Source organism: Trichosurus vulpecula, chromosome 9 (assembly GCF_011100635.1).
Source record: "Trichosurus vulpecula isolate mTriVul1 chromosome 9, mTriVul1.pri, whole genome shotgun sequence".
Classification (NCBI taxonomy): Eukaryota; Metazoa; Chordata; class Mammalia; order Diprotodontia; family Phalangeridae; genus Trichosurus; species Trichosurus vulpecula.
In genome coordinates this window covers 30,268,484-30,294,517 of record NC_050581.1, presented here as the reverse complement: position 1 = coordinate 30,294,517, position 26,034 = coordinate 30,268,484, and the positions used below count along the sequence as shown (strand labels likewise).

At 38.3% G+C, this 26,034-nt stretch overlaps 1 protein-coding gene across 1 annotated transcript in view; it reads right to left on the bottom strand.

Moving 5' to 3' along the window:
• The window catches only part of AUH (AU RNA binding methylglutaconyl-CoA hydratase), a 254,386-nt gene that overhangs the window by 202,483 nt on the left and 25,869 nt on the right, over positions 1 to 26,034 (bottom strand). The window contains exons 2-3 of the mRNA XM_036739162.1: positions 23,918 to 23,985; positions 23,736 to 23,823 (exon numbers count right to left, since the gene is read on the bottom strand). Coding sequence (XP_036595057.1) covers positions 23,736 to 23,823; positions 23,918 to 23,985 — 156 coding nt within the window. The remainder of the gene's footprint in view (positions 1 to 23,735; positions 23,824 to 23,917; positions 23,986 to 26,034) is intronic.

The following is a 26,034-nucleotide window of genomic DNA, read 5'->3' as shown; positions in this document are numbered from 1 at the left end:
TCCAGGAATACCTGGTTCGGCAGGATATGATTTACATTGTTTAGAGAACTTTTGGTTGGATAGGAAAAAAAATAAGAAAAATCTCTACTGGGATATGTATGAGAATCCCTAAGAATCATTTTGGATGGATATTACCTAAAATAGAATCAGCAGCTCAGGGAATACATGTATTGGCTGGAGTGATAGATTCTAGTTATCAATGAGAAATTATTGCGACAATCCACAATTTAGCTGAAGAAGTTATAGTTGTGTAAAATGACAGAATAGTTCAATTGATTATTATTCCTTGTGAAATAATACCTTTTGTGAAAACTGACCCTCCTTCCAAAATAACGATCTGGTTCTACTGATAGAATAAAACTGGGAGCTAAGGTATGGGTAAAAAGGAAGCTGGACAATGTTTCGAAGGCTGCAGAAATTATAGCACATGGTAGAGACAATAGTGAAACAGTTGTTTACCCAGGAAAAAATGGTTATGAAACTGTATCTTTGACTCATGTATTCTATTGTGAATGAGGCTATGATAATCTCCTTGTTTCTTTTTGGCTTCTGTCTCTTAAATTTGTTTGTGAGATGTTTCCTGCAGGCTTAGTACCATCCACCTGAAGACGCGTGATGGCTCAAGCCATATGTCACCCTCTGATGTGTTTGGATGTCACCTCTGGACCTGTCCAAAACTGTAATGTGTCATCCCTGGACCTGGCGCCACCTGAGTTCTGGATGCCAGCTTGCTAATGAATTGACCTCTTGAATAGGACTCTATCTTTGGGGCAGGGACAGCTCTACATTCAATTTCAGCAAGAAGAAGCTTTGGAGGATGAGACCTTCACCTCTTACCCCAAGACTTTGAGCCAAATTCATTCAAAGGGGGAATGATGACATTGTTTTATATATTTATATTGTGTTACCCCTGTTATATTGTTGTTTAAAGTTCTGTTGAAACCAGTTATCCCAAAATTCCCATTGCCCTATGTAATGGGTAAGAAAGATCTTGTGGCTGAATGTGGTAGCAATTAGATTTGAAGACCTTTCCCACACATTAATAAGCCATATGACCTGCTTACATCACAGGAAGCCTAAGTTATATAGTGGGAGGAGCTTCCTGACAAGAAAAGGAAGTTACGTCACAGAAAAATACAGAGAGAGAAAAAGATGTTATGGCTACTAATGGCTGCTAATGGCCACCCTCGTGATTGTTAGAACTAAACAGGCAGATTTAGCTGCACTGTGAGTTTGTTTTGGGGAAGACCCAGGAAGGGGGTCAGAGAGGTTTCAGGATGGCAAGGCTCCATGTTGTGATATTCTGTATTGTATGTTTTGGATTCCTTGCTATTATGATGAAGTGGACTGTGGCTATGGGAGTTGAGCATTTGGTTGTGGGATATGGTTCTCTGGTGTCTGAATAAATGGTTTACTTCTTCAACCTTCTATGTGGAGAGTGTCGTATACTTTGCGATACACAACTACACAGGCATATTCACGATTATCGCTGATGTTGCGTTTACTGTCTTACTATTTCAGAATTATAGGAAGAAATAGTAAACCCATACTAGTGAGGAACCTAAATTTTTCCCTCTCAGAGCTAGATAAATCTAATCATAAAAAAAAGAAAAGTTAAGAAAATGAATACAATGTTAGAAAAGTTAGGTATGATAGAACCCTGGAGAAAATTTTATGGGAAAAAAATGGATTGTACTCTTTTCTCATCCTGAAAAAAACTGACAACATATTAGGACAAAAAAAATCTCAGAATGCAGAAATATGTAATGCATCTTTTAGGACCATAATATAATAAAAACTACATTCGATAAAGGCCCTTGGAAGCATAAATCAAAAGCCAACTGGAAGATAAATAATCTAATCCTAAAGAATGAATTTTGAGTGGTTCAAAGAACAAGTCACAAAAACAATTAGTAATTTCATTAAAAACAATAACAACATAGAACATCACAATTTGTGAGATGCAGCCAAAGCAGTCTACAGGGGAAAATTTTAATCTTGGAATCCAGATATGGAAAAAAGAAAGAAAGAACAGATCAATGAATTGTGCATACAATTAAAACTACTAGAAAAAAACAACAAACTTTAAATTATCAATTTAACACTAAAATGGAAATCCAGAAAAATCAAAGAAGAAATTAATAAAGGCAAAAGGTTTAAAAAATCATTTAACTAACAAATCAAGCTGGGAGCTGGTTCTATAAAAAAATTAAGTAAAATAATAATCCATGGGTAAATTCAATTTTTTTAAAAAAGAAAATCATAGTACTAGTATCAAAAATGAAAAGGATAAATGCACCACCAATGAAGATATATTTAAAGCAATTATTATATTAGTATCTATTTTGCCTAATTGTATGCCAGCAAAACAATCTAAGTAAGATGGATCAATATTTACAAAAATATAAATTGCCCAGGTTAACAGAGGAAGAAATAGAATAAGAAAAAGAAATTGGAGTGGGGGAAGGTGCCAAGATGGCAGCTGGAAAGCAGGGACTTGCATAAGCTCCCCACCAGATCCCTCCAAACACTTATCAAAAATGTCTCTGAACAAATTATAGAGTTGCAGAACCCATGAAATAGCAAAGGGAAGCGGGGCTCCAGCCCAAGGAAGCCCTGGATGGTCACTGGGAAGGGTCTATCTCACCAAGCTGGGAGAGGAACAGGGCAGAGCCCAGTGTGGGCCGTGCCATGACAAACCAGACCAGGAATCAGGCGGAACAGGCACAGTGCCCTGAATCAGTGAGCTCTGGCAGTTACCAGACTTCTCAACCCACAAACACCAAAGGCAACAGAGAAGGTTAGTGGGAAACTCTTCTAGGACAGAGTGAAAGGAGTTGGTGGTCGGCCACAGCCCCAGGGGCAACAGAGGTGGTACAGCTCTGAGGCTGCTTCCAGAGCTACATATGCAGTTGCTTCCGGACCCAGGCCCACCTGGTGGGAGGAATTAAGTGGCAAATTAGAGCCAGAGGGCAGAGCCTGCTTGGGTCTGAGTTGCGGTCTGGCTTGGCAGTTCTTGGGGGAGGAGAAGTGCTGGTGTGGCAGAGCTTGCTATATAGAAGTAGCTCTGAAAATAGCAGCAGAGCCCCTCAACCTTGGCACAGAGTACTCTCTACTCTACAAGCAGTCATACCCCAACAAAAAAATTCAAGGGTCAAGTAGTTGGCTGGGAACATAAACAGGCAGCAAAAATGGTCTCAGATTCAAACTCAGATTTTGGAATATTTTTTGGTGACAAAGAAGACCAAAACACACCAGCAAGAAGAAGTCAACAAAATCAAACAGCCTCCAAGAAAAATATGAATTGGTCTCAGGCCATGCAAGAGCTCAAAAAGGATTTGGAAAAGCAAGTAAGAGAAGCAGAGAGAAAATTGGGAAGAGAAATGAGAAGGATGTGAGAAAACCATGAAAAACAAGTCAATGACTTGCTAAAGGAGACCCAAAAAAGAACTGAAGAAAATAAGAAAATAACACCTTAAAAAACAGACTAACTTGGGCGGGGTGGGGAGGGAGCCACAATGGCGGCTGGAAAGGAGGGACTTGCCTAGGGCTCTCCCCCAAGACCCTCCAAACACCTATAATAAATGGCTCTGAACAAATTCTAGAACTGCAATACCCATGGAATAGCAGAAGGAAGCAGGGCTCCAGGCCAGGACAGCCTGGATGGTCACTGTGTAAGGTCTATTACACCATGCTGGAAGCAAAGCAGAGCAGAGCCCAGCATGGGCTACACCCAGACTAACCAAACTGGAAACCAGGTGGAAGAGGCCCTAGTGCCCTGAATCAGTGAGCAGGGGTAGTTGCCAGACTTCTCAAACCACAAACACCAAAGCAGAGAAGGTTAGTGGGAAAATCTGTGGGGGACAGGGTGAAAGGAGTTCACAGTTCGGCCACCACCCCGGGGAGGGTAGGGGTGGTGCACCTACAGAACTACAGCTGCAGTTACTTCCAGCCCCAGGCCTACCTGGTGGGAGGAATTAAGTGGCAGATCAGAGAGGGAGTGCAGAGGCTGCTCAGATCTGAGTCCAGTCAGTGTTGGCGGTTCTTGTGGGTGGAGGAGGGCTGCTGCGGCAGAGCCTCCTGTGTTTCTACAGATCTGAAAACAACAGTGCATCCCCTCAAACTTGGGACAAAGTACCCTCTACTCTACAAGCAGTCATACCCAACGAAAAACCTAAGGCTCAAGTAGTTGGCTGGGAACATGGCCAGGCAGCGAAAATGGACCCAGATTCAGACTCAGATTTTGGAATCTTTCTTTGGTGACAAAGAGGATCAAAACATACAACCAGAAGAAGTCAACAAAGTCAAAGAGCCTACATCAAAAACCTCCAAGAAGAAGATGGCGGCTGGTAAGCAGGGACTAGAGTGAGCTCCATACCCGAGTCCCTCCGAAAACCTATAAAAAATGGCTCTGAACCAATTCTAGAACGGCAGAACCTACAGAACAGCAGAGGGAAGCAGGGCTCCAGCCCAGGACAGCCTGGATGGTCTCTGGGTGAGGTCTACTCCACACGGAGCTAGGAGCTGGGAGCGGGGAGCTGGGAACGGAGTGGAGCAGAGGCCAGTGTGAGCGGCGTGGACCATCCAGACCAGAAGCCGGGCGGAGGGGGCCCTAGCACCCTGAATATGTGAGCTGCGGCAGTTACCAGACCCCTTGACCCACAAACACCAAAGACTGCAGAGAAGGTTAGTGGGAAAAGCTGCGGGAGTAGAAGGAGTTCGCGGTTCGGCTTCCAGCCCCAGGGGCAGCGGAGGTGGGGCAGCTACAGCTGCAGTTGCTTCCAGCTCCAGGCCCACCTGGTGGGAGGAATTAAGTGGCAGATCAGAGCAGGACTGCAACAGCCTGCTGAAGATCTAAGCCCAGTCTGGACTGGGGGTTCTTGGGGAAGGAATAGTGCGGGTCTGACAGAGCTGGCACCTCCCCCCCAAACGTGGAACTTAGAACTCGTTAGTCTACAAGCAGCCATAACCCACTGAAAAACTCAAGGGTCAAGTTAGTTGGTTGGGAATATGGCCAGGCAGCGAAAACGCGCCCATATTCAGTCTCAGACTTTGCATTCTGTCTTTGCTGACAAAGAAGACCAAAACATACAGCCTAAAGAAGACAACAAAGTCATAGAGCCTACAACAAAAGCCTCCAAGAAAAACATAAACTGGCCCCAGGCCATAGAAGAACTCAAAAAGGATTTGGAAAAGCAAGTTAGAGAAGTAGAGGAAAAATTGGGAAGAGAAATGAGAAGGATGCGAGAAAACCATGAAAAACAAGTCAATGACTTGCTAAAGGAGACCCAAAAAAATACTGAAAAATACACTGAAGAAAACAACACCTTAAAAAATAGATTAACTCAAATGGCAAAAGAGCTCCAAAAAGCCAATGAGGAGAAGAATGTCTTGAAAGGCACAATTAGCCAAATGGAAAAAGGAGGTCCAAAAGACCACTGGAAAATACTGCCTTAAAATTAGATTGGAGCAAGTGGAAGCTAGTGACTTTATGAGAAATCAAGATATTATAAAACAGAACCAAATGAATGAAAAAATGGAAGACAATGTGAAATATCTCACTGAAAAAACCACTGACCTGGAAAATAGATGCAGGAGAGATAATTTAAAAATTACTGGACTACCTGAAAGCCATGATCAAAAAAAGAGCCTAGATATCATCTTTTAAGAAATTATCAAGGAGAATTGCCCTGATATTCTAGAGCCACAGGGCAAAATAGAAATTGAAAGAATCCATCGATCGCCTCCTCAAATAGATCCCAAAAAGAAATCTCCTAGGAATATTGTCGCCAAATTCCAGAGCTCCCAGATCAAGGAGAAAATATTGCAAGCAGCCAGAAAGAAACAATTTGAGTATTGTGGAAACACAATCAGAATAACCGAAGATCTGGCAGCTTCTACATTAAGAGATCGAAAGACTTGGAATGTGATATTCCGGAGGTCAATGGAGCTAGCATTAAAACCTAGAATCACCTACCCAGCAAAACTGAGTATCATGTTCCAAGGCAAAATATGGACTTTCAATAAAATAGAGGACTTTCAAGCTTTCTCAGTGAAAAGACCAGAACTGAATAGAAAATTTGACTTTCAAACACAAGAATCAAGAGAAGCAAGAAAAGGTAATCAAGAACAGGAAATTGCAAGGGACTTACTAAAGTTGAACTGTTTTGTTTACATTCCTACATGGAAAGATGATGTGTATGATTCATGAGACCTCAGTATTAGGGTAGTTGAAGGGAATATGCATATATATGTATATATATGTTTATGTATATATATAAGTGAATGTGTATGTATGTATATCTATGTGTATATGTATGTGTATGTATGTGTGTGTATATATATATATATATGTATATGTAAAAGAGAGAGAGTAGACACAGGGTGAGTTGAAGATGAAGGGAAGATATCTAAAAGAAATAAAATGAAATTAAGGGATAAGAGAGCAACATACTGAGAGAGGGAGATAGGGAAAGATAGAATGGGGTGGATTATCTTGCATAAAGGTGGCAAGAGGAAGCAGCTCTGTGGGAGGAGGGGAGAGGGCAGGTGAGGGGAGAATGAGTGAACATTGCTCTCATCAGATTTGGCCTGAAGAGGGAATACCATACATACTCAGTTGGGTATCTTACCCCACAGGAAAGAAGAGGGAGGAAGATAAAAAAAAATAAAAGGGGGGGGATGATGGAGGGGAGGGCAGATGGGGGTGGAGGTAATCAAAACAAACACTTTGGAAAGGGGACAGGGTCAAGGAAGAAAATTCAATAAAGGGGATGGGTTGGGAAGGAGCAAAATGTAGTTAGCCTTTCACAACATGAGTATTGTGGAAGGGTTATACATAATGATACATGTGTGGCCTAGGTTGAATTGCTCGACTTCTTAAGGAGGCTGGGTGGGAAGGGAAGAGGGGAGAGAATTTGGAACTCAAAGTTTTAAAAACAGATGTTCAAAAACAAAAAAAAAAGTTTTTGCATGCAACCAAAAAATAAGATACACAGGCAATGGGGCATAGAAATTTATCTTGCCCTACAAGAAAGGAAGGGAAAAGGGGATGAGAGTGGAGGGGGGTGATAGAGGGGAGGGCTGACTGGGGAACAGGGCAACCAGAATATATGCCATCTTGGAGTGGGGGGAGGGTAGAAATGGGGAGAAAATTTGTAATCCAAACTGTTGTGAAAATCAATGTTGAAAACCAAGTATGTTAAATAAAAAAATTTAAATTAAAAAAAATAAAAAATAGTGTAAAAAAAAGAGAAAGAAATTGTGCAAGCCATAAATGAGCTCCCTAATAAAAAATTCCCAGGTTTAGTTGTATTTACACGTGAATTCTACCAAACATCTAAGGAACAATTAATACCAATACTCTTTAAACTATTTGGAAAAAATAAGTAAAGATGGAATCCTACCAAATTCCTTTTATGACACATATATGTTTTTGTTACCTCAGCCAGGGAGAACAAAATTAGAGAAAGAAAACTGTAGGCTAATTTCCCTAATGAATACTGATGAAAAAAATTTAAATAAAATACAGGTAAGGAGACTACAGCAACATATCACAAAGATTATACACTATGACTACCTGGGATTTATACAAGGAATGAGTGTATATCAAAGTGGTCATTGAAAAAAAGCAAGCCACCATATACCAAAATATTAAGAGGAGCACTGCTTGTGGTAACAAAGAATTGGAAATAATGCTGGTTGGTTGGTTGTTGTCTTTTGTTCTCAAAGAGAACAGAAATGACATCAACGTACTGGGGTCAAGATACAATGTTTCTGCTGACTTTGTCTTCTGGTAGTCATCCTGCCTTGGAATCACAGCTCTTATTGAATGGGAATGTTTAGCTTTGAGAGGGTAAGTTTTATGATCATTCCAGGACTCTGTACCACATATAACTTTATTACTCTCACATCCTGTCTATCTCTTCTCCTTACAATGACATAGTCTTAAATGCCAATGTTTGCTGCAAGGGTGCATCCATGACGTTTTACTGCATTTAGGTAAACAGAAGACACTGTTGGTGATGAGAAAATCATGAGATGCACAAGTCTCCAGTAGTAAATGACTGCTGCTGTTCCCATTGCCAACTCCATTCCTACCTAGGACTCCCTGACACATCTGATTGTCTGTGTCAACTCTGGCATTAAAGTCACCCAGAATTACAAGCCTGTTCTCTTTTGGCACGTTGATGATAAGAGTTTCAAGGTCTTTATACAATTTTTCTTAGAACTTATCAAGGTTCATCCTGGTAGGAACATACATACTGATGACAGTGGCATGGCACTTTCCTGCAAGTGGTAACAGCTTTCTCATGAGCCTGTCAGTCACTCCTTTTAGGAGGCATACCAGTTTGCTGATTAGAGGAGTTTTGATTGCAAAATCTATGGCAGCTTCACAGTGCCCTTCATCACTGTGGCCATTCCAGAAAAAGGCGTATCCAGCTCTGATTTCAATAAGCTTGCCTTCATTTGTTGGCCTTGCTTCACTCAGGGCTGCTATTTAGATGTGATACCTGCTGAATTCTCTCAAAACAAGAGGCATTCATCTTTCAGGTCTACTGTATTTCATGTTTTCCATAAGCATGCACACATTCTACATGCCAATGGTGAATGGAATCATCTTCGATAAAGATTTTGTATATTTTTTTGTTTGTTTTTCAACCACAGGGTGAGATTCCGCACCTGCTGCAATAAGCAGGCCAAGGTACATTGAGGGAAGCAGCTATTTTTCAGTGCATCTTTTCTAGGCCCTTCCTCATGGCAGGAGGTGAGCAGCACGGTCCTTTTAAAACAAAACTATTCAGATACCCAGGGGGCTGTCGAATCCCACTGCTGCTTAAGTTCAGTGAGAAGATGACCCTATGGCATTGGCTAGCTGTGTGCTGGGTGCTGAGTACAGTTCCCCATGTATCTACATTTACTGCTTTGTCACTGGCCCACCAAAATAGGACTTTGGGATAGGTAAAAAGGGTTAAAAAAATCAAAACGTCTAGACTTTTGACTAGAGCGTAAATTGGATTTAAGTGAGGCACAGCTGCATGAAGTCTTATGTCCAGTGGCAAGATAAAAGTCAAAATGACTGGTGATGGCCTGGCATACCTTGCCATCTTCAATATCTAACCAAACTCTAAGCATCTGCTTAGAGCACCTACTTCAGTCACCTTCATGGCCTGTTCTTTAAATCCACCCATTTGGCCAGGTGAAGTATTCTCATGCTTGGGGTACATACTCCCCTAACTCACTGAAGGGTTTGGAATCTATCAGTTATCCTCAACCTGGTTAAGCCTATCTGCCAAAATGGTTTACTGGAGAATGGCCACTGCACATGCTTTAGCTTCTTGGAGTCACAGGTAAGATATATACCAAAATAAAGTCAAAATGGGTTCATGATTTAGGAGTAAAAGTTGATACTCTAAGTAATTTGGGAAAGCAAGGAATAGTTTACTTATCAGATTTATGGAAAAGTAAAGAATTCATGACCCAACAAGAGATAGAGAGCATTACAAAATGCAAAATGGATAATTTTGATTATGTCGAATTGAAATGTTTTTGTACAAAAAAAGCCAATGCAACAAGAATTAGGAGGGAAGGGGAAAATTGGGAGAAAATCTTTGCAACCAGTATCTCTGATAAAGGCCTCATCTCTAAAATATACAGGGAGCTGAGCCAAATATATAGGAATACAAGCCATTCCCCAATTGAGAAATGGTCAAAGGATATGAACAGGCAGTTTTCAGAGGAAGAAATTAAAGCTATCTACAGGCATATGAAAAAATGCTCTGGATCACTACTGATTAGAGAAATGCAAATCAAAACAACTCTTAGATACCACATCTCTCCTGTCAGATTGGCTAAAATAACAAAACAAGAAAATGATAAATGCTGGAGAGGATGTGGGAAAATTGGAACATTGTTGCATTGCTGGTGGAGTTGTGAGCTGATCCAGCCATTTTGGAGAGCAGTGTGGAACTATGCCCAAAGGGCTATAGAAATGTTCATACCCTTTGACCCAGCAATACCACTTCTAGGGTTGTATCCCAAAGAAATCACACAAGCGGGAAAAGGACCCATATGTACAAAAATATTTATAGCAGCTCTTTTTGTGGTAGCTAAGAATCGGAAATCAAAGGGATGCCCATCAATTGGGGAATGGCTGAACAAGCCGTGGTATATGAAGGTGATGGAATACTATTGTGCCATAAGAAATGGGGATGATGCAGACTTCATAACAACATGGAAAAACCTACACGACATAATGCTGAGTGAGCGGAGAAGAGCCAGGAGAACGTTGAGCACAGCCACAGATATATGGATTCCGTGAGGACCAACCCTGACATACTGCGCTTTTCTCAGCAACCTAAGGGGCAAGGACAACTCCAGGGGACTCACGATGGACAATGCTATCTTCATCCAGAGAAAGAACTGCGAAGTTTGAATACAGATCGAGGCGCACTACATGCTCGCCTTTTTAGCTTCTTTTCTTGTTTTTGTTTTTGGGGTTTTTTTTTGGTTCTGTCTCTTCTTTCTCATGATTCATTCCATTGGTCAAAATTCTTCTCCACAACTTGACTAGTGCATAAATTAATTCAATGCGAAGTTATATATGACAGTTATATGAGATTCCATGCCGTCTTGGAGGGAGGGGAGAAAAACTGGAACTCAAAACCATGTAGAACCATGTGTGGTAAACTAAAAATAAATAAAGAAATTCAAAAAAAAAAAAGAGTTGGGTGGCAGGTGGAAAGGTGGAAGCAACTCTGAAACCCTCATACCAGAGGCACTAGCCTTCGTGAAACATACACTCCAAAAATAGTGTAGAAGTACATTGTTTACAGAATGGCTAAACAAATTGTGGTCCATGAAAGGAATGGAATATGACTGCAATATAAGAAACAACAAATAATGACGAATATAGATGTGAAATTGAAAACTGATACCCCACTCTATTCTGTATTATTATTGATCAAGAATTGTTATTCAATCATTATAATTAGTACTTAGGAATTAGTTTGATTTAAAAAGTTTGATTTCTTAACATTAGAGTCTAGAAGATAGTTCAACTTCTTTATAAGAATTTAACTTTCTCATTTCTCTGGGCTACAGTGTGGACTCAATCCATTTTCCCTGATAACGGAGAAGAGGGGATGAGTCAATATGGTCATAAGATGTTCTGCCTGGTCATAAGCCTAGCACCAGACCACTCTGGTGTAAGGGACTGCCTAATATAGGACTTCCCAGAGAAAGTTGACCAGCTCTGGGTTTTTCCCATTGTGATGGGTCCTGGAGATCGAGTCAGGTAACATATAAGTCCACCTTTACTCCCGATATAGGCCAATTACTGTCTTAGTTTCATTTTCATCACAGAACTGTTTTTAGCACCTCGTATCCTTTCAATTATACAAAAAAAAAAAAAGGCTGCTCTGGCTGCGAAAGATGTCTTTGGTCACTGAGGTGATACTGACCTCTATTACTGGCAACCTCCAGCCTTGCTAATGGATTACATTCAGAACTCTGTGTCTCAGATTCTCTTTTTATCACAACATAGAAGCATGAAAAGAGTGGTACAGAGTAAAGTAAGCAGAGCCAAGAAAACCATATGAACAATAACTTCAATAACAACAAAATAACAATAATAGTCACAAGATAGCTGAAAATAGAGGGGGCAAATTACAGAGAGTAATAAATAAGCTTGAGAAGACACGTAAGATACCTCTTTCCATTCCTTGGAAGAAGCTGGGCAGAGGAGAGGGAGGAGCAGGGAGGAGGCATTTCACAGGTGTGGAATATGACGGCACTTATTGCCTCATATGTGTGTGTATAGTTGTTGTTCAGTCATTTCAGTTGTGTCCAACTCCTCACGACCCCATTTGGGGTTTTCTTGGCAAAGATACTAGAGTGGTTGGCGATTTCCTTCTCCAGCTCATTTTACAAATGAGGAAAAAGAGCCAAACTGGGTTAAGTGACTAGCCCAGGGTCACACAGCTTGAGGACAGATTTGAACTCAGGAAGATTTCCAATACAATGCTCCACCCACTGCACCATCTAATTGTCCCGTATATGTATATGTATGTGTATATGTATATGTATATGTATGTGTGTATATATATGCATGCAAAATATGCACACATACATAAGTTTTGTTTACATTTTTATCTTCTTTTTTCTTTTTTCATTTTAAGAAAAAATGATAATATGGGAGAAGCAAAGGGATACAAAGAAAGTTAGGCTATGTATAAATAAAAATTATCATAAGAATTAAAAAAAATGTTCCCCTATCAATAGTTGTAAAAACCATCTGATCAGATTCTCCCATTATTGAGTAGTATGACCTTTACTATTCAGTGTGTGTGTGTGTGTATATATGTATATATACATATGTATATAATAATGATCCCCCATCAATAGTTTTAAAAACCACCTGATCAGATTCTCCTGTTATTTAGTAGTAGACCTTGACTATTCAGTGTGTGTATACACACGCACACACATATACACACACACATACATATATATATATATATACACACATACATATGCAGATGTATTTTTACATTCAATTTAACTTATGTCAATATGTTTTCTAGTTTTCCTGGCAGTTCTTGTCAAATACGTTTTTAGGTTTCTTAAACACTAAAATGTTGATTCTATTTCATTGTGGTCTAGTCTGTTTCATGATTTATTTTTCTACATTTAACTAATAATATTTTTGAGGACTATTGATTTATAAAATGATTGAAGATATGGAAATACAATTCCCTCCTTTTTTTCTACTTATTCTCTTGAGATTCTTAATCTTTTATTCCTCTAAATGAATCATGTCATTATTTTGCCTAATGCTATAAAGTATCCCTTTTGGTAATTTAGAACTATTCAAAGTACTTAAGTACAAGACTGGTTTTGAATGTTTTTGTTTTTTTTTATTTTAAATTTATTTATTTAACATATTTAGTTTTCAGCATTGATTTTCACAAGAGTTTGAATTACAAATTTTTTCCCCATCTCTACCCTCCCCCCCACTCCAAGATGGTGTATATTCTGGTTGCCCCATTCCCCAGTCAGCCCTCCCTTCTGTCACTTCACTCCCCTCCCATCCCCTTTTCCCTTCCTTTCTTTTACGGCAAGATAAATTTCTATGCCCCATTGCCTGTGTATCTTATTTTCTAGTTGCATGCAAAAACTTTTTTTTTTGTTTTTGAACATCTGTTTTTAAAACTTTGAGTTCCAAATTCTTTCCCCTCTTCCCTTCCCACCCACCTCCCTAAGAAGTCCAGTAATTCAACATAGGCCACATGTGTATCATTATGTATAACCCTTCCACAATATTCATGTTGTGAAAGACTAACTATATTTTGCTCCTTCCCAACCCATCCCGCTTTATTGAATTTTCTCCCTTGACCCTGTCCCCTTTTGAAAGTGTTTGTTTTTGATTACCACCACCCCCATCTGCCCTCCCCTCCATCATCCCCCCCTTTTTTTATCTTCTACCCTCTTCTTTCCTGTGGGGTAAGATACCCAATTGAGTATGTATGGTATTCCCTCCTCAGGCCAAATTTGATGAGAGCAACATTCACTCATTCCCCCCTCACCTACCCTCTCCTCTCCTCCCACAGTACTGCTTCCTCTTGCCACCGTTATGCAAGATAATCCACCCCATTCTATCTCTCCCTATCTCCTTCTCTCAATATATTCCTCTCTCATCCCTTAATTTAATTTTATTTCTTTTAGATATCTTCCCTTCATCTTCAACTCACCGTGTCCACTCTCACTCTCTCTTTATATATATATATATGTATATATATATATACACATATATATATGTATATATATATACACATATATATATATATGCACACACATATATATATACACATATATATACACATACATATATACATAAACATATATATATATATATGTATATATATATGCATATTCCCTTCAGCTACCCTAATACTGAGGTGTCATGAATCATAAATGTCATCTTTCCATGTAGGAATGTAAACAAAACAGTTCAACTTTAGTAAGTCCCTTGCAATTTCTTTTTCTTGTTCTTTTTCTTGATTACCTTTTCATGCTTCTCTTGAATCTTGTGTTTGAAAGTTGAATTTTCTATTCAGCTCTAGTCTTTTCATTGAGAAAGCTTGAAAGTCCTCTATTTTATTGAAAATCCATATTTTGCCTTGGAGCATGATACTCAGTTTTGTTGGGTAGGTGATTCTAGGTTTTAATCCTAGCTCCATTGACCTCCGGAATATCGTATTCCAAGCCCTTCGATCTCTTAATGTAGAAGCTGCCAGATCTTGGTTTATTCTGATTATGTTTCCACAATACTCAAACTGTTTCTTTCTGGCTGCTTGCAGTACTTTCTCCTTGATCTGGGAGGTCTGGAATTTGGCGACAATTTTCCTAGGAGATTTCTTTTTGGGATCTATTTGAGGAGGCGATTGATGGATTCTTTCAATTTCTATTTTGCCCTATGGCTCTAGAATATCAGGGCAATTCTCCTTGATAATTTCTAGAAAGATGATATCTAGGCTCTTTTTTTGATCATGGCTTTCAGGTAGTCCAACAATTTTTAAATTATCTCTCCTGGATCTATTTTCCAGGTCAGTGGTTTTTCCAAGGAGATATTTCACATTGTCTTCCATTTTTTCATTCCTTTGGTTGTTTTATAGTATCTTGATTTCTCATAAAGTCACTAGCTTCCACTTGCTCCAATCTAATTTTTAAGGTAGTATTTTCTTCAGTGGTCCATTGGACCTCCTTTTCCATTTGGCTAATTCTGCCTTTCAAGGCATTCTTCTCCTCATTGGCTTTTTGGAGCTCTTTTGCCATTTGAGTTAGTCTATTTTTTAAGGTGTTGTTTTCTTCAGTGTATTTTTCAGTATTTTTTTGGGTCTCCTTTAGCAAGTCATTGACTTGTTTTTCATGGTTTTCTCGCATCCTTCTCATTTCTCTTCCCAATTTTTCCTCTACTTCTCTAACTTGCTTTTCCAAATCCTTTCTGAGCTCTTCCATGGCCTGGGACCATTTCATGTTTTTCTTGGAGGCTTTTGGTGTAGGCTCTTGCACTTTGTTGACTTCTTTAGGCTGTATGTTTTGGTCTTCTTTGTCAGCAAAGACAGAATGCAAAGTCTGAGACTGAATCTCGGTGCGTTTTCGCTGCCTGGCCATATTCCCAACCAACTAACTTGACCCTTGAGTTTTTCAGCGGGGTATGACTGCTTGTAGACTAAAGAGTTCTATGATCCACGTTTGGGGGAGATGCGCCAGCTCTGCCACCCCAGCACTCCTCCTTCCCCAAGAACCCCCAACCCGGACTGGGCTTAGATCTTCAGCAGGCTGTGCACTCCTGCTCTGATCCGCCACTTAATTCCTCCCACCAGGTGGGCCTGGGGCTGGAAGAAACTGCAGCTGTAGGTGCCCCACCCCCGCTGCCCCAGGGGCAGTGGCCGAACCACCAACTCCTTCCACTCCCGCAGCTTTTCCCACTAACCTTCTCTGCTGTCTTTGGTGTTTGTGGGTTGAGAAGTCTGGTAACTGCCGCAGCTCACTGATTCAGGGCGCTAGGGCCCGCTCCGCCTGGCTCCTGGTCTGGTTGGTCCGCGCCGCTCACACTGGGCTCTGCTCCACTCCCAGCTCCCAGCTCCATGTGGGATAGACCTCACCCAGTGACTATCCCGGCTGTCTTGGGCTGGAGCCCTGCTTCCCTCTGCTGTTTTGTGGGTTCTGCAGTTCTAGAATTGGTTCAGAGCGATTTTTTATAGGTTTTTGGAGGGACTCGGCAGGGAGCTCACGCTAGTCTCTGCTTTCCAGCTGCCATCCGAATGTTTTTGTTTTTAATATTATGGATTTGGTTTATGGTTTTCCAAATTATGAACCATTCTTGAATTCCTAGTATGAATACAACTTAATCATAAGGAATAATTTTTGAACATGTTAGAACATTCTTATCAGGATTTTATTTATAGTTTTAAAACCAATATTCAAAAGTGATATTGGTATACTGTTTTCTTTCCTTTAATTGTCCTTCCATGGTTTAGCTCTCAGAAACATTATTTTCTCATAAAATGGATTTTGTAGAATGCCTTTTTTCTCAATTTTGAGAATAACTTATATAACATAGGTATTAACTGATAAATAAAAGCATAACAGATTTCACCTTTAAATCCTCCTGAAAAACCTGGCAGATTATTCTTTCACCAATCGATGCACTTTTCTAATTCTGAATTTTGAATTTATTTATCTATCTTATCATACAACTAAAATTTAAGCTTCTTACAAGTGACATGTTTTGTCATTTCCTGTTTCTCTAAAATACAGTGATTTACAAACGGTAAGCATTTAACCAATTGATCTTTCCAGTGTTAATGTAGGCCAATTTAATTAACCAAGTATTTATTTATGCCTACTATGAACGTATGACTGCAGGGGGAAAAAAGACACCATTCCGTCTGGGGACAGTTTCCTAGACTGGTCCGGCCTGTTAATGGAAGAAGGAAAAAAAATGCCATTACATTGGCTGCTACCACTGATCCCCTCCTCAGGGCAGCCTAATGATTTGAGAGGATGCTACCCTAAGGCCAATGCCTAGGGATAAGTGATCATCTACCTGAATTCATTCCTAAATGATTAACAAATTCCCAACTGGTCATACTCTTCCAATCCCAGGAAGTCTAAATCCCTGGCTGTCATTACCAAAACTTTATTCCCATCCTCCTGAATCTAACCCTCCAATTCCAGTTTTTCCCAATTAGGATCTAAGACCCTTGAGGACAAAAGCTGTCTTTCTTTCTGCTGGCATGTAAGCTCTTAATAACTGTTCATTTCCTCCTTCTCTCTCTTCCTTCCCAATGACTCACTCTAAAGCTAGTCATCCTTTCCAGTGTGCTCTCTAGAAGACCTGGTCCTGGGCAATAAATCTTTCATCTTCAAACTTTTCTTTAACCCACTCCTTTGATCTTCTGGCTCTCAAACAGATATGCCTCCCTCCTGACGACACAGATCCCCCCCCCCCCCAGGCTGCCCTTCCCAGCAAAAGTTCTATTTTCATACGTTCACCAAGAATCACTCGAAGATTAGATAAAAGGACCTCAATTGCACTATTAAATGTATTCTGAAATATGAAAATGTATTTTTTGAACTGTAGTTTGAGCTGAGAAACTACAGCTGCTACAAATTCTTGTGGGAATGTAGATCTTACTTCTTGTTTTGACTCTAAACAGCACAGGTTTCCACATTGTTTAAATTTGTTCCTGCTCTCTCCCTTCTCCCTTCTCTGTCTCCTCCTACTTCCCTACTAAGTATAATACAGTTCTGTATCACACTCCTTAAGTATAATATAGTTCTATATCACACTCCTTCTGTGTCTTTGTGCATGTGGTACTTGAGAAAACCAGTTATTGCTGACAGAAGACCCCTGCCCCACAGCCCCTGATAAAAACCCCCAGAAAGAATGGACTCAGACCTTTCGGCATTTAGCAAATGTCCCTGGGGCTCTGTGATTCCTCCAAGGAATGTCAATAGATAAGATTATCACACCAAACGACAATCTGTCAGAGACTTTGATCTGTCAGGGTCTTTGATCCTGTTCCCCCGGACCACCTTGTGACCTGGCCCGTAAATTTCAAGAGATAATTAACTATTGCACCTTGTTTTTTCTGTATAAATATGTCTTCTTCAGCTCTACTCATGGCCGTTCTGATTTGGGTTGAACTCCGAACGGTCGCCGGCTAATAAATTCTCCAATTAAACTTATACTCTGTGACGTGTCTTGCTCGCTCTTGGTATAACATGTATATGTATTCAAACTCATTTGTCTAGCTCAGGTGAACATGTGGTTCACATGATACACACTGGTCTCATTTCTTCTTCCATGTTTGTAAACACGTCATCTGACATACCTAGTATTCTATAAGAAAGTGACTTCCCTCCTCATCTTCATTTCCTCCTGAGTATAGCCCCTTATCCCTCCTGTTTCTTCTCTTAAGACCAAAGGTTGGTAAACTATGGCCTATCGGGCAAATCCAATAAACCACCTGTTTTTGCAGCCTGTGAGCTAAGAATATTTTTTACATTTTTAAATGGCTGAAAAAAATAAAAAGAGTAATATTTTAAGATAAGAAAATTATATTAAATTGAAATTTTAGTGCCCATAAAGTTATGTTAGAACACAGTCATGCTCATTCATTCATGTACTGTCTATAGCTGATACTGTGCTACAAGAAGAGTGGAGCAGACGTGAGAGAGACCTTAAATGGAGCTCTCATTACTTCCCGTCTTCCCATTGTTGCTTGGCACAATACAAATCACAGTAAAAGTTGTAACTCAACAGCATTTCAACAGCTAAGCATATTGCTATACTACAACATCTTACTTTACATTTTTTATTACCAGCGTATATCAAAATAAGAAGAGAAAAAAAGTTTAATTATGATCATTTTGAGCTCAGGGCTAAGACTGAAAATTTTCTGAGCAATGATAACTGCCCTCAACCACTACTACTCAACACTGAATGGCTCTGGAAATTCACTTTTGCTGTACTCTGAATAATGTTAATTCAACCTGAAATCGCAAGGCAAAACACCACTTATGTGGGAAACATATTGCAGTAAAGTCAATTCAATGACAACTCATGTTGTTTGAATCACAAATAACATCAAGCTGCTTTATACAAATTCTGCGCTGTCAAAAGCTGAAAACAATAAGCAAGACCTCTATTCCCACAAAAATTTGTAGCAGCCATATTTTCTAAGCTCAAGCTACAATTTCAGCAGTGTATTTTACACCTCAACACAAGTGCAAAAGAAATTTCCAAATTCTAAAATCCACTTAATGGTACAACTGAGGGGCTTTCATCTAACTTGAAACTGGAAATGATCACTTCAACGTAATTAAATGTTAATTAAAATTCCATGCTCATATACTGGTATCAAGATTTGGCATTAACTACCTGTGTTTAAAGGCATCATAGATTATGAAACAATGTCAATATTTACACACTGAGGAACATAGTATCTAAAAGTGTCTAAATCTTTAATGTAAAAGTTAATTGAATGGTAATGAGAAATAGAGAATAAAACAATAGTGGGGATTTCAATGAAACTCTTTCTGATCAAAATAATGAATAAATAAATCTAACAAAAAATAAACAAGATAATTTAAGAAACTGAACTGAAATTTAGAAAAATTAAATATGATAAATCTCTCGTGAGGCATCTTTGCAAAAACTGACCATGTATTGCGACATAAAAACCTAACAAACAAATGCAGAAAATCAGAAATCCTAAATACATACTTTGGTTACAATGAAATAAAATTTACATTAAATGAAAAGAGCAAATTCACCTAAACCACTATAGCTATAGCTAATCAGCCCCGATCTATATGAAACATTCATACATTCTTAAGATTCATACTTTTGCTACCTACCCTTCTCTCCTAAACATCTCCTCCCGTCCCCAATCCCTGCTTCACTTCTTGGTATAACAACAGTAATCACTATCAGTAACTAATGCTGCTTCTGGAAACCGAATGAAAGTAGACTTATCTTATGGCTACTTTCACCATTCCTGAGCTTCCCTAGATGAAAACTAACTTCCCTAGTCACCATTCCCACATACTTGTCATTTCCTTCTATTACATAAGCTCCTTAAAGACAGGGGCAGCTTTATTTTTCTTTCTGTATCCCCAGTGCCTAGCATACTGCCTGGCACAAAGGAGGACCGTAAATAAATGCCTTCATTCATTAATTCATAAAATCTGACGAGATTGAGTCAGTTAATTTCATTTCTATACCTAGTCCACTCCTCTTAGAAAAATTAGGCATTTTTTTTCATCTCATATAGGTGTAATTTCCTATTTTCATTTAAAGTGAGTTTATATGTGGTTTTCCTTTCTTTCTTTTCATTTCTGGCAAGGCAATTGGGATTAAGTGGCTTGCCCAGGGTCACAGCGCTAGTAAGTGTCAAGTGTCTGAGGCTGGATTTGAACTCAGATCCTCCTGACTCCAGCACCGGTGCTCTATCTACTGCACTACCAAGCTGCCCTCTATATGTGGTTTTTCAATATGGCACTGGGCCAGGAGAGTCATACTTACTGTATACTCATTTAACTATGTAGTATCTAAAATATTTTTATGTGAGAAATTTTTGAGAATAATGCTTTGCTGACACTGCCAGAAATTTTCCATTACATTCCTGTACTATAATTTGTTTACCCATTCCCACCCAATGGACTTTGTTCCCAGTTTTTTATCCCTTTGGATCTGTACCCTGTGATTTCATAGTTTACCAATGCAGTTCAGTACTACCTCTGCAAATTATCTTCTTAAGGAGTTGCCTGTCATCCTGAGAGGTTAAATGACTTATTTGCCCAGAATCAAATGTCCAATAAATTTTGTGAGAGGTGGGACCTGGACCCATGACTTCAAGATTCTGACACCAGTTTTCTAGCCTCTGTAGCACCCACACTACTTCTAGGGCTTTGTTACCACCTTCCCCCTAAAAAAATACAAAAAAAATATATCTTAGTGTACCTGGGACTGTTTTTTTAACCCTCTTTGACCTCATAGGGATATATACCTAGCAGTGGGATAGCTAGATCAAAGGGAAGGATATCTTAGTCACTTTCTTAGAATAATGACACATATTTTTGCAGAATGATTGAACTTGTCTTTCTATAAGCTAACCAGCACTAACTTCCTATTTTTTTTTTGCTATCTTTGCTAGTTTGCTATATGAGAGATGAAATCCCAGAATTATTTTGATTTGCATTTGTTTGATTTGTAGCATTCTTGCATACGATAGTTAATTCTTGGCTTGAGACTTGTTCATACCCTACCACTTATTTGTCCATTGGGAGATTTTTTTTTTTAGTTATATAGTTGTGTTAGTCCACCATATTTCTTGATTTTCACAACCTTATCAGATATCTGATGTAAAGGTTTTTTTTCTAATCCAAAGCTTACCTCCTTATTCTAGTTGCTTTAATGTTTTTCATGCAAAAGCTTTAAAGCACAATCATATTTTATGTTTTCTGATTAATTCTATCCTTTGTTAAAAATTTTCTCCCTAATCATAGCATCCTCTGAACCAGAGACAATGCCCTAGGAGACTTAACCCTCTCAACTCTGGAATTCCATACTATTTCTCTCTCCTCTCCCATTTTCCCTTTTCAGCTCTGAGATCATAATCAAGATAATACTAGAGCACTGCTACTGAAAAAGGTATGTCAACTAACTCCCTCAATGATTCCACTGCTATCCCTGTGATTTCCTAAACCAAAAACCCTTCACTGACCATCACTCCCACTCTCTTAACATATCCCTCAGTCTCTTATAATGAGATGGCCCTTCTCCTTACCAAGGCTAACCCTACTACATGTATCTTTAATCTCATCCCCTACTGTATTCTCCAACACACTGCTGCTTCATTTATCTTAACTTTGTTTTTTAATCATCAACTATACACCAATGTTGTACACCCTCTGTAAGGTTTTAGTTGTGTTTTTTTCTTTTAATTTTGCCTTCAGGATCAAGACATCTTCCTCTCTTTCCTTGATTTTTTCACTGTCAAATTTTATGTATTTCTACACCAGACTAATTTTGTGTGTTCAATTCTCCTTTGTCCATTTCAGATAAGAGTGAATTTCACCTGATGCCCACTCTCCCAAACCTTTCCTCTATGTGTGTACACTCTTCTCATGCAATTCAATTATGAAAAATAACAAGTTCCACCACCTCTTTCCTCCTTCTTACACTAATACATTCCTTTTATCCACCTTTTTCTTTCCTCTCTTAAAACTTCTGAATAGAAGCAATACACCCTTGTAGACCCCTCCTTTTAAAATTTAACTCCTTTAATGCCATTTGAAGACATGAAAATTATGAAGGGACACTTGTTTTTATTCCCCCTTACCCATTATTATTTAGCAACACATCAGCATGCATCTTCTTCCAATTGAAAAAAAAAATGCCCTTTCTAGGCTGTACTTATCTTTTGTTTTTATATTTCAATACTCCTATTGAGCTCTGACTTTTTAGAAATTCATGAAAATCTGCCCTTCCATTGAGAACTCATTCCCTTCTGCCCTCCCCCAAAGGATTGGGAGGAAAGTATAATTCAAATACCCAGCTTTGCAGAATAAGTTATTCTTGCTTGTAAGGCTATACTGCTTTCCTTCTGGATTACTGTATTCCAAGTTCTCCTCTCTTTAAAAAAGAAGTTGCTGGGTCTCCTGTGAGTCTAACATTGGTTCCTTAGTATGTGAAATGTTTCTTTCTAGATGTTTCCAATATTTTTCTCTGACATAGAAGCTCTGGATTTTGGTTTTTCCTTTTAGGTTCTTTCAGAAGGTAGTAAGCGAATTCAAATTTCTTGAAATATAAGATCAGGCCTTTTATTGTTTTCTATGGTTTTCAAAGAGTTCAATGATTTTTAAATTATCTCTACTTGACCTTCTTTCCACATCATTTTTAATAGCAAATATCTTATATTTTCTTCTTTATCTTTTTTATTTTCTTCTAATATTTCTTTCTGATTGAATTGTTGATTTCTATTTGGTCTGGTCATTGAGTTCCATTTGCTCCACTCCATTTTTCAGGAATGGACTGTCTAGACAAGGTTTTCATCTGTCTGGTCTGAGCAATTTATTGCCTGTCAATTTTTTTCTCAACATCTCTGATTTCATGTTTAGCCTCTTCACTATTTCCAACCACTCTTGCAAGTTTTGGTTGTAAAACCCCATCTCTCTGTGCATGTGCATGCATGTGCACACACACAACACACCACACACACACACCACACACACTCAAACACACAATTTTTCCAGAGGTTCTACTTATGTTTATTGGGGAATCATTCCCTTCTAGCTTCACCTCTTGGGTTTCTCCTAACCCATGGTATTTCCTGACTCTATTAGTTTTGTTCTACTTAATCATATCTCTAGCCTCAGTTCCTAGACTGATACATTTTTTTTCTTGCCAAGGAGTTTCTTAGAAAAATATTGATGTTTGCCAAGTTTAAAGGCTTAACTATAAGCTTTTATGAAGGCATCTTTATCAAAAGGCTCAGCTCCTCTTTTTAACATCATGTGAAGACGAGTTTCAGTTCTCAAAAGTAATGTCTGAAGAGTGAAAGGTTGGCAGGTCCTACAAAGGGTCCAGAAATGGACTGACATCTAATCTAAGGATCAGCCTAGAATATCTGTCTATTGAATGCTATCAATCCTCTCTCTGGAACCCAAACACATCACTTCAATGTCATACTGGAATATCATGTCCCCTGAAAGTAATATCCAAACTTATTTATATATTCAATGCCATCCCAATTAAATTAGAAAAAAATTTTATTGAATTAGAAAAAACAATAACAAAATTCATTTGAAGAAAAGTCAAGAATATCAAAGGAAATAATGGAAAAAAAAATGAAGGAAGGAGGTTTAGCAGTACCAGATCTTAAATTATCAAATACAGCAGAAATTATCAAAACTATCTGATACTACCTAAGAAAGAGAAAAGTAGACCAATGGAATAGAGTAGACATACAATTTAACATAAATTTAGCAATTTACTTCTGACAGATAAAGCATATGATACAGATATTTCTTATTAAAATATCTAAAATTTGTTTGCAATTTGAACACAACCCATAACGTTCTTTCCTAGTACAAAGGCTGCTCCTATGGCAAAGCAAGACTACAGTTTTCTAACTTTAGAATAAAATATATTTGCATACCAGCACAGAATATTCCAGGGACTTCACTCCTGACTATTATAGTCCGCACTTTCTTATCAGATTTCAAAGCATCCACGGCTTTTGATAGCTACACAGAATAAGGGGGGAAAAACATTTTCAGATTTATGTCAATATTTTATCTTTACAGTATAAGAAGCAAATAAATTCATCCGTTCACTTACCATTTTTATGAGATTTTTACTGAGAGCATTTTTGGCATAAGATCGGTTTATTCCAAGCACCACAATTCCTAGTTTAAAACAAACAAACAGAACTTGAGTTAGTGTGCCAGAGAGGTTGGGGCTGGGGGTGAGGGGGGTAGAAGATAAAAGAATGAAAAAGAAGTAGACATATAAGAACAGACCATGGGCACCTACTTAATGAAAATGAAATCAACTACTATTGATAACTTTCATTTATTTTTAGTTTCATTATATAGGATTAAGCTCCATTCCTCCATAGATAGTGTCTTAAATCTAGGTTCCCTATAGATTTAGTGAACAGATTGAGATTGAGAAGACTTTGTCATTTTGTAGCAGATAATTTAGAATAAGACAAAATAAATTAATCATAGCAGTACTCTTTTAAAAAGCTAGATTTCCCTTTCTGGTAGAAAGGGGATTTGACCAGAGGCTAAGACCCCCTTTCTAGTAGCTGTACAGAGGTTAGCCAGAGGTTAAGTTCTTCTTCCCAGTCTTAGTGGATATATTCCCCTTCTTTTTTTTTTTTTTTGAGCTAAAGTCTAAGTTGAATAATGGACTCTTCTAAGGAAGATGGAAAGGTTTGGGGTGGGAGAAAGGGGTGACTGCCAGCCACTGACTACGTTTCTCTTTCCCAGTATACTTTCTGGTTATAAAAGGTACCACCTGCAGGAAAGGACGTCTGGCACAGGATTAAAGAAGTCTGGGAGAAGTCAACTAATCAGGTGACCTGCCTTGTCCAATTGAATTAAGTTCAAGACAAGTTTCTGTCATTTTTTTATTCCTCTTTTTTGTTATAAAAAATCAGCTCTGTAAATCACTCCTTCTCTCTGACCTCTAAGGAGTCAGGTGCCCTGATTTGGTATGTAAATACTAGCCTTGCAAATTAAATCATAGATGTCTCAGTGACTTTGTTTTCTGTTTCCTTTTTATTTCGGATAATCAATTTTAACATTTAATCAATGTCTTTATACTAAACACACTACAAGAATGTTGGCATACCATATTGTTTGGGTTTTTTAATATTTAGGTTCAAGTATATCATACATAAAGACATAATATTCAAAACATATTTAAGAACTCACAAAAGAAGGGTTTTTTCACATACTTAACACTTTTAGAATTAGAGGTTGGAGAAAGAGTGCCATCTGGCCCTAGTCCTTTCACTTTATCTCTTTTCTTCCTCAATCATTTTAAACTATTTATCTTATTCTTGCTAAGTTCCGCCTCAAAGTCAAGTTTCATTCATCACAATCAACAAGAGGATTCAGATTTATTACAGGGCCTTCAATTCTTTAGAAGATATGCCATACAACATTAACTGGAAAGTTGCTGATACATACTGAAGTATTACTGATTAATACTAACTTGGAAAGAAGGTATTTTTGAATTAATAAAAAGTATAAGTTAGAATATTTTAATGAAACACACTTATTATTTTCAGACACCTTTTTAATCACAAATAACGAATAAAAACTTTAGCCAGTACCATCATTCCTAGGTTACTAAACAGCCACAACACCAATTATGTGTGCCTCATCTACTCTTTTTTTTTAATTTAAATTTATTTATTTAACATATTTAGTTTTCAGCATTGATTTTCACAAGAGTTTGAATTACAAATTTTCTCCCCATTTCTACCCTCCCCCCCACTCCAAGAGCCTCATCTACTCTTAACTGCACCTAACACCTATATGAAAATAACTTTCAAATCTACATATCCTACCTTGACCTGTCTCTTAATCTCCACTACAGAATATATTTTCTTTTTAAATAATATTTATTTTTTATAATTCTGAACTTGGCCAACATCAACAAGAATGAACATTTACACACACAAAGAACAAAAAGAGGATTATATATGAAACCATGAATATCTATAAGATACAGATTGCTTGCTTAAAGCATATAATAAATTCAGCATATAAATTTCATCTGACTTTTCTGTGTCTTCCTCTTAACTTCCCTTTTGTTCACTTTAAAAAAATGTTTCAATGACACTTTAATTTTGGCATCATTATTGCTCCCCTCCATGTCCCACTCCCATTTAAACACGCAAAAAAATCTCCTTGTTACACAATAAGCATAGTCAGGCAAAA